This window comes from Naegleria gruberi (genome assembly GCF_000004985.1).
Source record: "Naegleria gruberi genomic scaffold NAEGRscaffold_52, whole genome shotgun sequence".
NCBI lineage: Eukaryota > Heterolobosea > Eutetramitea > Acrasida > Naegleriidae > Naegleria > Naegleria gruberi.
The window spans coordinates 32,570-45,283 of NW_003163275.1; the positions used below are offsets into that span (position 1 = coordinate 32,570).

At 30.7% G+C, this 12,714-nt stretch overlaps 5 protein-coding genes across 5 annotated transcripts; 4 read left to right on the forward strand and 1 right to left on the reverse strand.

Moving 5' to 3' along the window:
- Positions 1 to 751: 751 nt before the first annotated feature.
- Positions 752 to 2,050, reverse strand: NAEGRDRAFT_72235 (uncharacterized protein; the record flags this gene model as incomplete). Its single annotated transcript, XM_002672600.1, has 2 exons — positions 752 to 1,818; positions 1,864 to 2,050. The coding sequence occupies 2 exons, from the start codon at positions 2,048 to 2,050 to the stop codon at positions 752 to 754; spliced, it is 1,254 nt and encodes a 417-aa protein (XP_002672646.1).
- A 742-nt stretch (positions 2,051 to 2,792) lies between these two features.
- NAEGRDRAFT_72236 (uncharacterized protein) lies at positions 2,793 to 4,163 on the forward strand (the record flags this gene model as incomplete). Its single annotated transcript, XM_002672525.1, has 5 exons — positions 2,793 to 2,860; positions 3,108 to 3,300; positions 3,345 to 3,514; positions 3,553 to 3,731; positions 3,784 to 4,163. 5 exons carry the CDS (start codon positions 2,793 to 2,795, stop codon positions 4,161 to 4,163), a joined length of 990 nt encoding a protein of 329 aa, XP_002672571.1.
- A 143-nt stretch (positions 4,164 to 4,306) lies between these two features.
- NAEGRDRAFT_72237 (uncharacterized protein) lies at positions 4,307 to 5,907 on the forward strand (the record flags this gene model as incomplete). Its single annotated transcript, XM_002672526.1, has 2 exons — positions 4,307 to 5,082; positions 5,130 to 5,907. 2 exons carry the CDS (start codon positions 4,307 to 4,309, stop codon positions 5,905 to 5,907), a joined length of 1,554 nt encoding a protein of 517 aa, XP_002672572.1.
- Positions 5,908 to 6,133: 226 nt separating this feature from the next.
- On the forward strand, positions 6,134 to 11,018 carry NAEGRDRAFT_81155 (uncharacterized protein; the record flags this gene model as incomplete). Its single annotated transcript, XM_002672527.1, has 5 exons — positions 6,134 to 6,491; positions 6,667 to 8,438; positions 8,797 to 10,037; positions 10,088 to 10,334; positions 10,377 to 11,018. The coding sequence occupies 5 exons, from the start codon at positions 6,134 to 6,136 to the stop codon at positions 11,016 to 11,018; spliced, it is 4,260 nt and encodes a 1,419-aa protein (XP_002672573.1).
- A 199-nt stretch (positions 11,019 to 11,217) lies between these two features.
- NAEGRDRAFT_72239 (uncharacterized protein) lies at positions 11,218 to 12,711 on the forward strand (the record flags this gene model as incomplete). Its single annotated transcript, XM_002672528.1, has 1 exon — positions 11,218 to 12,711. The coding sequence occupies one exon, from the start codon at positions 11,218 to 11,220 to the stop codon at positions 12,709 to 12,711; it is 1,494 nt and encodes a 497-aa protein (XP_002672574.1).
- Between the last annotated feature and the right edge of the window lie 3 nt (positions 12,712 to 12,714).

Sequence of the window (12,714 nt, forward strand, 5' to 3'; positions counted from 1 at the left end):
CTATCAGAAAATTGTAATAAATTAAAACAACTATAAAAGAATAAACTTTTAAAGTTTGAAAAAATTAAAGCACGTGATGAATATTTTGGATTTTCTTTAAAATGTTCTTCCATAATTGTAAGTGCCATTTTCAGATCAATTACATTTGGTTTTGTAATAAAAATAGAATTTTGATCAATAAATTGATTAACTAATCCAATCATATTAAATATAAACATTGTAATTAAATATTCCATAAATATTACAAATAATATCAGTAAAATTAATGATTTGTTAAATAATAATGTTACAAAAGGAAGTAGGACAATAGATATTCCCATCATGGTTATTAATATATTGTTATTTTTCGAACAACAAGTCTTTTTTCTTTTAAAATCGTTATCCTTTCCACCCATCATTTGGTTCATATTAATTGAAACACTTCCAGAATTATTTGTTGTTGATAGTGATGCTGTTGTTGTTGTTGTTGTATTATTGATTCCGATACTACCTAAATTATTGGGTGATTTATTATCATCATAATGATTGTATGATGATGAATTCATCACTGATAAGTGATTCACTCTATGTTCGGGCATTGATGGAGTGAGAGATGGTGTACTACTCATTTTTTTTTAATATTAAATAAATTTATAATATTTAAATTCTTATTAAATATTATATTTATTAATAATATTGTTAAATTGGAATAATTATTGGATAAGTGATCATTGAGGTTTAAGTAAATAAACCAATATGGATATCAAATTACTCATTCAATTGATTTAATTAGAATGTCTGTATAAATTTGTCTATTGAGTGTCGAATAGAGTTTTGGAAAGGTTCTATAAATTTTAAAATCATAAAGAGGATTCACTTGAATAACTATGTGGGTGTCTGTTCTTCTCTGTTCATCATATCCACCATAGAGATTGATGATACCTCTTTCCTCATCAATAAATATTGAGCTACAATTGAGTGGAAGAATATTTTCAACCTCAAGTAGAGTCCATGTGTTATATTTCAAATTGTAAATATAACTGTCAGAGTAGGGAATGTAATCATCATTACATCCACCAAAAATAAACATTTCATCATTCGATATTTTACAAGTGGTTCCTGCATGTCCAAATAGAGGAGGTGTAATACTATTGTCATAGGTTTTCCACACTAAAGTACTTAAATTCAATATACATAATTGGTTGGTAAGTGTTTGATTGTCCACACCAATATCACCTCCATAAATAACAAGCACATCAGTATTGTCTTTTTTCATGAGAATTCCACTCGAATATCCTCGTGGCACTATTTCATCTCCTGTTGTTGCTAACTTGGTCCATTTTCTGAGTGAAATATTAAATTCCCATACATCTGAATAGGATTCATCTCCACATCCTCCAAATAAGAGTAATGAATGATTACTCTCTCTGTACAGAAATACATGACCTCTTCTTCTAGATGGCCATTCAGAATTTCCATCAGTTGGTTCTGTAAATTGCTCCCAATTCCACTGACAGGTTCTTCCATCTACACGTATTAAATCATTGTAATATTTTGATTCTTGGTTATCGAGCCCTCCAAACATCCAAAATATTGGGTCATTCTCTTGTTTAGTAAAGCCATGATAGTATCGTGAATCTTTTTTATCCAGATTGGAAGAAATTGGTTTCATCCATGTATATGTTCTCAAATCAAATCTATGAATCTTTCCATTTGTTTCATTTCTTCCTCCCCAAAAGTAAACAATTCCATCATGATGAACCACACAAGTATGTGAATCTGAATCACCTATTGAAAATCGACCATCAAAATAATTGTATGCAGGCAACAATCTTCCAACTTTAATCATCAATATTGATGGTGAAATATATATTAAAAACCTACCCTCTGATCGATCAGCCAATTCATAACCAGAAGTCTGCATCACTGGTTCCTTGTATTCATCCTCATCTTCAGTAGTTGTTGTTGTTGTTGTTGTATTCACTTCTTCTTCTTCTACTTTACGTAGACACAAACATCTCTGTCTGAACCAATTTACAGTCCCATCACGTGCAAGTAATTCCTTCTTCATTATTCTTTGTTTGGATATCAAATGGTATTGATAATAGAATATATATTATAATTCCGTATTGGCAAGTTGATCAGTAAATTATTGGCACCAAAATAATAATAGGCTTTGATTTGGTTCAATTTTTTCTTTTATTGTTTGCCTTGTTGTTATCCATCATATCGGATGAGAAAGGATGATGAAAATTCCGAAGAGATGATGGTGATGGTGAATTTGTGATCAATAATCACAATACTCTCATGGTGTGGATGATGAAATTGCTCTTGCACAATTATCTAACTACTAAAATTGTTTTGCTTTTTATTAATAGAAGAATTTAAGAATACTACTTGAAAAGATGTGAGCAGAAAAAGCTTAATACCTTTAATGCAATAACACAAGAGTATTGAATGGAATTAGGTTAATTGATTTCAATACCAGAAAAATATTGTAATGTTTCGGCAGCTTTCCAACGAAATAATTGAGATATTCAGTTTGCCTAGTTAAATCTTCAACATCCTTACCAAATGAAAAGATTCACCAAACAAGGTTAAACATGATTTCCTTCATGTTGTAGTGTTCAATTTTCTAAATGGAATAAGGTGATGAATAAACTTTTTAATAAAGTGAATTTATTTCAAATTAACACAATATCCAACAAAATAAAGGATGGAAAATTACTGGTAATTCTCAACAAACAATCTAATTAGAATTTATTATTAGAATTGATGATGGAAGCTTCTAGTTTTTTAATTTAATAAAAAAAATGTTTGCAAATGCTTTTGCCAACTTTGTAAATTATAGATTCTATGTTGGATTTTTGTTTTCTCTAGTGTATGTACATACAATGATCATCACTAAATTATTGTGGACAAATGATCCTATCCGATAATATTTAAATATAGTGGAAGTATATTTTACTTTTTAGGCTTGGCAATATTAAAGTATGCCCATTTAAAAAACAGTGAACAAGTGATTGAATATAGGACTCATTATTTGAAGGATAAAAGATGGTGGACATTATTTTCAATGTTTGTATTCGGGTAGGTTTAATTTATTTGATTGGATACAAATTATTTAGTTGGATTTGCGAGATGGTTTCATTTGCATTTGTTGAATTGACACTTGTTGTTTCTGTTTTGAGTTTTGGTGTTTTTGTTGGAGTGTTTTATACTGCTTGGTATAATGCTGAGAAAATTACAATGAGAGATTATATTGGAGTATTTATTACAGTGATCGGAATTTTAATATCTGTCATATTTTCAGACAAAATAGTATGTATTTTGTGAATGGAATTGATTATTAGAAATAATAATAGTATCAACCATTACATCCAATTACAATCTCCTTCATTTCAGGTCAAATTCTCGACTTTAACATTCCAATTTTATTTGTAATTTTAATTGTGATTTTACCATTCATTTTGATTGTTTTGGGAATTTTCAGAGTTTTCAAAAATGTCTTTTTCAATTCATCCATTTCTGCAACGTAGGTTGACTTTATAATTTTGAAATTTATTATTTTAGATTTGCTGCATCTAATTTTATTATATTTAAATTATTTATTGAACTTGTAAAGACATCTGTTGAAACTGATGATAATCAATTCAAACATTGGGCCACTTATTTAATTTTGATATTATCCGTTGTATATACAATTTTACACACTCACTTTACTCAAGTAACTCTTGTCCAATATGAATTTAGTATGTTTTTAAACATAATTTATTGAAGAATATTCATAATAACTTTTATTAGCCATTTCAAATGTTCTCTATTATACCATCATGTCATTTATTACTGTTTGTGGAGGTGAATTAATTTTCCGTGAATGGTCAGATACTGAAATATTCCAATTAGTTTTATTATTTATTGGATGGTTTATTCAATTTATTGGAATTTTACTTTTATTGGGATCTCACACAAATACCAATTCGATTTATCCACTCACTCAACTTAATGATTCACACAATGGTCAACTAGTTAGAGTTTCCAATGTTGATTTGGACTTTGATTCTGATTCCGATAATGAAAACAGTAAATCTGAAAAACAACAATCTGCCCTTCTCCAAGATGAAGAAGACGAAACCATGTTGGAAGAAACAGAAGACTTGGAACAACCAAAAACCAATCACTAAATTTAATATAAAAAATATCTATTAACTTTTACAATATGAAAAATCTCACATGATAACTTCCATTAAGAAGTTCCAACAATTGATTCTCATAAACTTGAACAGACAATAGAAAAAATTGGAGTAACACAAACACACATGAAAACATGAACATACAGGAAGAAGTAAATCATCAACAGCAACAGGAAACTTCTCCTAGAACACCACTCAGTGAATCTCCTCCTCTTCCTTCAACAACATCTCTTTTATCTGATAATCATCATGATGATACTAACCCAATGAATAATAACAATAACAATAATAATACTAGTAGTGATGATAATAATAAGAATAATAATATAACAATTGATGATCCTATGGAAGAAAAGGATGAAGAAGAAGAAGAAGAACATTTTGAAAGACCAAAAAACCTCTCCTCCTTTCTTTTATTATTAAAACAATCTAAAACATATAGGAATTTATTTAAGAAGTTTTTGGGATTATTATGTATATTGGTAGTGGTGATTTTGTGGACATTGGGAGGTGAAGCAATTCAATTAATTTATTCAGATATGGACTATGAGAAACCTTTTCTGGTCACCTATATTAGTACTAGTTTATTTTCAATTTACTTGTTGGGATTTATATTTGTTGGAACGTGGAGAAGACCATTGTTAAAAAGTGTATCTTGGTTGATTAGAGCTAGTTTAAATTGTTGTTTACCAAAACAGGTGTGTGAAAGAATGGGAATTTCACAAATTGATAGAAGAGAATATTCTAGAGTTGGGTCAGCAAGTCAAGATTTAAGTCAAACACAAGTTGAAAATCAATCAAATGATGTGGATGTTGGAAAAACATTTAGATTGGCTGTGATTGTGACATTCTTTTGGTTCTTTTCAAATACTGCTTATAATTATGCATTACTTTATACCAGTGTGGCCAGGTAAGTGTTCTTCCTGATCATTGATTCGACAATTTTACAATATTTAGTGATACAATCATTTCTAATACTTCATGTTTATTTACATTTCTAGTTGGTTTATTAATTGGTGTGGAAACTCATTTCAGTGTTTTACGATTTATTGCAATTCTTGTGACCTTATCAGGTGTTGCACTTGTAACTTTATCAGATAGTCATCACAATGGAACAGGAATGAAAACAGATACTGTTTTGGGTAATATGCTTAGTTTATTAGCAGCTATGGGATATGGTATCTATAGTTCAATATTGAAAAAGTATGAGGAAAATGTTTCAATGGCCATGATGTTTGGATTTGTTGGAATTTTGAATTTATTCTTCAATTGGCCAATTTTATTCATTCTTTGGGGATTGGATGTAGAAACATTTGAATTACCTTCTTGGAAAATATTCTTTGCAACAGTTGTTAATAGTTTAATTTCTGCTGTTTTGAGTGATTTATTATGGGCATTGGCAGTTGTCTTGACATCTCCAGTAATTGCCACAGTTGGTTTAACTCTAACAATTCCATTTGCCATCGTTTGTGACATGTTAATTCGTTCAGATTTTTCAGCGTTCAATGTAATGTATGCATTTGGTACTCTATTTGTCTTGTTTGGATTCATTGCTGTTAACACATCATATTATCTTCCAAAGAAAGCTAGAAAATATGATCAACCATACTTTTGCAGTGTTGCCTATCTTGTTACAAAGGTAAAACCACTCATGCTTTCTTCCACCCCTGTTGGAGATATTGAGTCAAACAAAACTATTCGAAATTCCAATAACCAATCACCAAATTCTCATTAACATGATGATATTAAATTTGATAATGGATTACAATAAAACCATTACCAATTTTCTTGAAATATTAGGTACCTACTTTGGTATTTTGACAAACTAGTTCATCATATCATCTGTTTGACAAGTCATTCGAAAGAATTGATTAAAAACATCCAAATGGGTTGTTTCTTAGGACACAAAAAAAACTTCATCACAACCTCTTTATTCAAACAACCCATATATTTCTTCTACAATGTTATTCAGAATTACAGTTGTTAAATGTACTGATCTTCCACCCATGGATGCCAATGGACTATCCGATGGTTTTTGTGAATTGTGGGTTGTCAATTCGAAAACCAACAAATACCTCGAACCACCAAAGAATCAAAATGAAATTAAACGTACACAAATTGTCATGAAGAATTTAAATCCAGTCTTTAATGAAACTTTTGAATTTGATTTTAGTGAAAAGTTGAAGAGACGTGAAATTGATTTTGCAACAAGAGTATCAGAGGAAGATGATATTGATGATGATTATATTCTTGATGATCCGATGGATAATTTATTAATGATTAGAATTGTTGATTATGACAAATTCACAAAGAATGATGGTATGTATTGAATGATGGTTGTTATATAGTAGCTATATTGTTCATGATGTTACTACTGATGATGTTATTGATGATGACGATCAAAACTTGTGGATTGTTGTGAAATTGTTGAATATTATGATTTTATATAATTGATTGAATAATATAATTAATTGAATATGATGATATTGAATAGTAATTGGATTTGTTCTACTTCAAGTATTCGGATTGAATTTAAAACCAAATGAAAAGCAACGTAGAACTTTTCCAATTGTTGGTTCTGATCAGGGTTCTATTGAATTGATTATTGAATCTGTTTATGATCCAAAATCAATGCAAGGTTCTAGTTTTGCTAATTTACCAGCTGTTTCCTCACTTTCATATGAAGCTGATGCTCCTTCAAATGTTATCATGACAGTTGGTCCAGTGATTGGTTTAGTAAAGAGTACTAGTGCTAGAATTCTTGTGGAATGTTCGAAAGATTTGATTAATAATAATGATTCCGAGTTGGTATTGGATGTGGTTTGTTATCCAATTTGTGAAAGATCTCATTTAGAGAAGAGAGATGATTATCTCAATAAGCGTTTATTGCATCTACATATGCATGATACTCATGGTTCTTATCATGAAGCTATTCTTAAACGTTCACTTTTAACAAAATCAAAGAGGGAAACTCTTAAAGCAACTAATATAATCAAAAAGAAGGTCATTATTCCAAATGCCAACATTCCACACACCTTTACAATTGAAGGTTTATCTCCAGATTATGTTTATAGAGTTGAATTCCCTAATGTTGTTAATACCAAGACAAGAGTTGGTATTATCAAGACAATGGTTAGTGATAATTTGGGAAATCTCAATACTAGATCACACCATTTGAACACGGCAGCTGTTAGTTGCAATTTAATTGAAAGACGTATTCCTGATAAGGATGTTTGGGAAAGAATGTTAGAAAAAGTTGATGAACTTGACATTTTAATGCATTGTGGTGATCAAATTTATAGTGATTGTGGTCACAATGCATTCGATGAAGCAAAAAGAATTTGTGATGGTAGAATTAAACTTGAAAAGGATGAGGAAAATGAAATTAAGGAACTTTTTAGAAAGTATTACAGATTAAATTGGAATCACCCTCCAACTAGAAGAATCATGTCTCAAGTTTCAAATTTAATGATCTTGGATGATCATGAAATTAGAGATGATTGGGGATCTGATGAATGTGATAAGGATAAGGGATCTGTTGAATATTATATTGGTAGATTGGCACGTGAAGTTTATTGGGAATATCAAAGAAGTCTCAGAGAAGATGTCCTCTCAATGAATTATGAGGAAACTTTCAAGAAACATGAAGGATATTATCATGTGTTTGGTGATTATGCAATCTTATTCTTAGATTTGAGAGCTGCTCGTTCATTCAATTCAGAATTGTCAGGAGATAAACCATTCCTAACACAACCTCAATGGGATGATTTAAATAATTGGCTTTTCAAGGATAATAATGCCCTTGCTTCTGAGAATATAAAGGCATTGATTTGTGTCTGTTCCGTTCCATTAGTTTTCCTTAATAAGAAGATGACTGATAGTTTACCAAAGATTACTTCTAAACTTTCAGATATGAGAGACCACTGGAATTATGGACATCAATTTAATGAACAAATTGGTATTCTCAACTCAATTAATAGATGGAAGAAAGAACAGCCAAATAGAGAAGCAGTATTTGTTGCTGGTGATGTACATATTGGAGGTGTTACTGAAATTATGTATAATAATGAAATGGTATTGAAACAATTAACCACTAGTTCTGTTTCTAACAATGAATTTTCATGGTGTTTAGGATTATCAATGAGATTTATGCTCACTAAGAGTTCAGAACTCAAAGAAGGTTGGACATTTAAACATCAAAAGTGGACAAGAAAACGTAATTATGGAATTCTTAATATTGCAACAGACGGTGAAAAAGTTACACCAGTGATGAATCCTTACTTGAATACTTACATTAAATCATATAGATATTAAACAATTTCAATCTTCTTCACAACAATAAAATTGTAAATATTTCAAAGTTCATCTTGTAAAAAATGGGCAACAAGGCATCAACACAGGGCAGAATTGGAAGATCTAGATTGGAAATAATTGATTGGAATGATGAGGAGGGAATCATACCACCACCATCATCGGTTATTAAAATATGGAATAGACACGATTTATTGGAGCAAACTTTGACCGATCGAGTAGATATTGACTATTACTATAGAAAATCGTTGGATAGCAAACCTTTCAAGGTAATTATTAAATATTATTATAATTATTTAATAATAATTAAAAGGTGAATTTATTGTCTGAAGGCTACACTAAGGATCAAGTTGCCGATTTTGAAACTCATCCCCATCCATCCTATAGATCTAATAATAGGAAAATTTGTTTAAGACTTAAAGAATTGTTTAACAGGATTGAATTGGAAAATCTGATGGAACATTTGGAAAAACTCCAGTTTCATTCTTTGGAAAAGGAATATCCAAAAGAATATAGAAATTGTAAGAGAGTTTTAATTAAGAGCAAACCAATGGCAGATGCTATTTGGAATAGAATTAAACCAATGTTGAAGGTTTCAGATTTTAAAGATTTGAGACCTTATGGATTTGACAATGAAGGATTGTGGAAACCTATTGGAATTAATGAAGTATTAAGAATTTCAAAATATGAGGAGGGTGGATATTTCAAACCTCATATGGATGGTCAATTTGTTATCGATGATAATCGAAAGAGTATTTTAACTGTATTAATTTATTTGAGCCAAAGTTTTAGTGCAGGAACAAATTATTATCATTGTATTGAAAAGAAAGATAATTCTCTATTATTGCAACACGTACTCTCTACTAATTGCAATATTGGTGATTGTATTCTTTTTAATCATGAAATTTTTCATAGCGGAGAGCCAGTAGATTATGGTACCAAGTATGTACTCAGAACTGAAATTATCTTCCAACGTGTAGATGAGGATAATGTTTCTCGTACTGATTATAAACTCAGTCAAGAATATCAGAATATTAAGAACCTTGTTGAGGAAAGTGATAGATTGGAAAAAGAAGGGGATATTGAAAAATCTACCAAAGTTTACCTTGAAGCTCAATATTTACAAATGAACATTTCATCAAATCTTCAATGTAGTAAGCCAAGCTTTTTGGAAAGCACACTTCCATCAGAGGTCTTATCACTAATTTTCAGCTATCTTACTCCTACAGAGGTCTGTACGAGTATTGTCTATCTGAACAGGAATTTGAATGCGAGTGCAAGAGACCAATACACTTGGAAACAAAGATACAAAGACGAATGGTGCGACATCTCAAAAAATGGGTTTGACTATAACTCTACCATTATGAAAATGGAAGAGGATATATTTCATGACCTCACAGATTGGTTTCATTTATTTGTTTCCAGGAAAAATCTTGATAAGGAATTTTGTGCATTTATTGTTAATCCAGGTCCAAATTATTTCAGGTATGCCCTCAAGAGTGATTCAAATATGAGATTTGAGATTTCATATAGTGGAATTGGAATACATAGCCAGTAAGTTTAAATTCAAAGATCATGACCTAACATCACATCTTTGTAAATAGTTTTTTCTTTCCTGGAAAAGGGCTTAACGATCTATTTCTTGGTGATGCAGGAAAGCAATACCAAAGACTTTATGATCCTATTGATTTATTCATAGATCAAGAAGCAGTTGATCCTATGATTTTAGCTTGTTTTATTGAGTACATATTGAGAGATTCTTTGGACTTGAGTTTGAAACAATATCCAGTACTCCTAGCCAAACCATTCATGTTTTCAAGTGAGGACGAGGAGATTTTGAAAGATATTCTTGTAAGTTATTAAGTTTATATAATGAAATCTAGAATTGGATAGTTTGGAGCTGGAATACCTGCACTTCATATCGAACACTCTTACACATTGATTTCCTTATATTATGGAATGCCTAATTGTACAATAATAGATATACGCCCAGATTATGTAGGTGTTGCAGTTGTAGAAAATGGAAAACCATTACCAACATCAACATTCTTCTCACCAGACTTGACTAATTTTAAACATCATATTAAAGCTCACTATGATATGGACTGGCCAAACAAGTTCGTCCAACAAAATGCAATAGTAAGAATTGATGAAGATGATAGTTCATCAGTTCAGTATGGATTTGGAGAGTTATTTTACACAACAATTTTACCATACATTGAGGAATTTTTACAAAAATTAGAGAATGCTCCTCCAAGTACAATTATTAGAGGTGAATTATCACTTGTTCCGGGGCTTGTAACAAGATTAATTAAGGATCTTTCTGGAAAATTTGTGGAGAAAAACTTTACATTCACTCACGACCCTGAAAATTGTGTTTGGGATATTTTGAAGGGAGGTAAAATAATGTCAAATCTAAGTGATTTCAAAGAAAAATGTCAAAAGAGTGGAAACTATGAACAAGTTTGCCATCCTTCGCAATATGCTACTTTTGATCAACTTTCTCAAAAAATCAAACAATCAAATAACAAGTAATCCTAAGTTCAGGAAGGCTGTTGCTGGTATGGGTAAATTGATTATTTCTGAAATTTACATCAATATGGTTGTTACAAAGAAGTTCATATCATAAAAAATGGATCAAGTTAATACATGTTCAATCTTGGATTTAGATCAAGATTACCTCGATCTTATTCTGTCATTCTGTCCGAATAGAGGATGTTATGAAATTCAATCGATGAGACATGTTTGTAAGGTTTGGAATTTGTTATTGACTGGACAGGGTTCTGAAAGCTCTTCCGATATTGCTTCCCTTCATCAAAGTATATCAAAAACAATTAAGGAAGTATTGAAGAATGATAATTTTCGTGAAAGAGTTGAAAAAGTCTATTTACCTCGATTGTATTATCAAATATTTCTTGATTTCTTGCCCAGAGATGAACCATTGGACAGTTTAATGATTCCTATCATGAATGCTTTTAAAAACAAATTTGGTGATGAGGCAGTTAGAAGAATTTCTAGAGTAGAATTTGAAGTTGATTTCATGATGGAAAACCATCAAGTTCTGGAGAATGTAGAACATACAGTGGATAAGACAATAATATTATCAAATGAAAGATCCGATGAAGAATTTAAAAGTATTGAAAATCCAAACAAGTTATTCCATGTAGACTTCGAAAAGAAGAACAATCCAGAAGAATTCTTTGCCAAGTACAAACCACTGGATGAGATATTCGGAGAATGGAAAAATCGACCATTCATAGATAATGATATGCTTGTTAATCCTTACAGATTATATAGAAAAGTAATTCTTCAGTTTAAAGTTTATAGTGAGGAGTTTTTCTCTAAGGGAGTTTTAAGATTACCAAGTACAGAAATATCAATTGGGGATTCGAGTAATATTTATGAAGAAACTGATGTTGCACTTAAAAGTTGCTTAATTCGTAATTATTCATACCAAGAAACAACAGTGTACAAGTTTAAACCTATTGATCCTAGGAAAGATATGGAAAAATTGATGGAGTATACTATTTACTACTTTTTAAAACATAGATTACTGAGAAGAATGGATAAAATTAATTTGAGTTTGAAAGAATTATTGGAAGATAGTAAGATTAATTACCTAACTCAATTAAATAGGGAGGATCAATATTACTTTCTGACAATGAGAGAATCTATGTTGAAGAAGTGTAGAGATTCATTAATATCTGATGTTCGACATTTCAATGGTCCTATTTCAGAAAAGATAAATGCCTCTAACGCTTGGACTACTGTTGGTCATCGAATAGAACATTACCTTTCTTTAACCTGCTTAGATACAATGAACAATTATCAAAGAGTCAACTTTCTCAAACAATTTTTCAACTTTATGTACAAGGAAAAACTCAACATTTCGGAGAAAGTGAGGAAAGAAGTTTTCAAGAAATTTGGAATTGATCATATTGGGAAATCTTTCACATTCACTGAGACACCAAACAGCCTTAATTTAACTGATATTGTAATGAGCTTTGAGAAAGAATTCGATCACGACAAGAATACCGTTTATTGTCACGAATTCATCTTCCCTTCTTTTCCTATAATGTCCATATGTGATGTTAAAGAAACTACTCCGTTCAATACAAGCAAAAAGACAACAAACGATTACAGTTCTAGGTGCTGCTGCTCAAACCTATTTCAATGTTGCAGAGCACTTTATGGTGTAATGTTTCACCCTGACAGATTTGAAGATTAATTT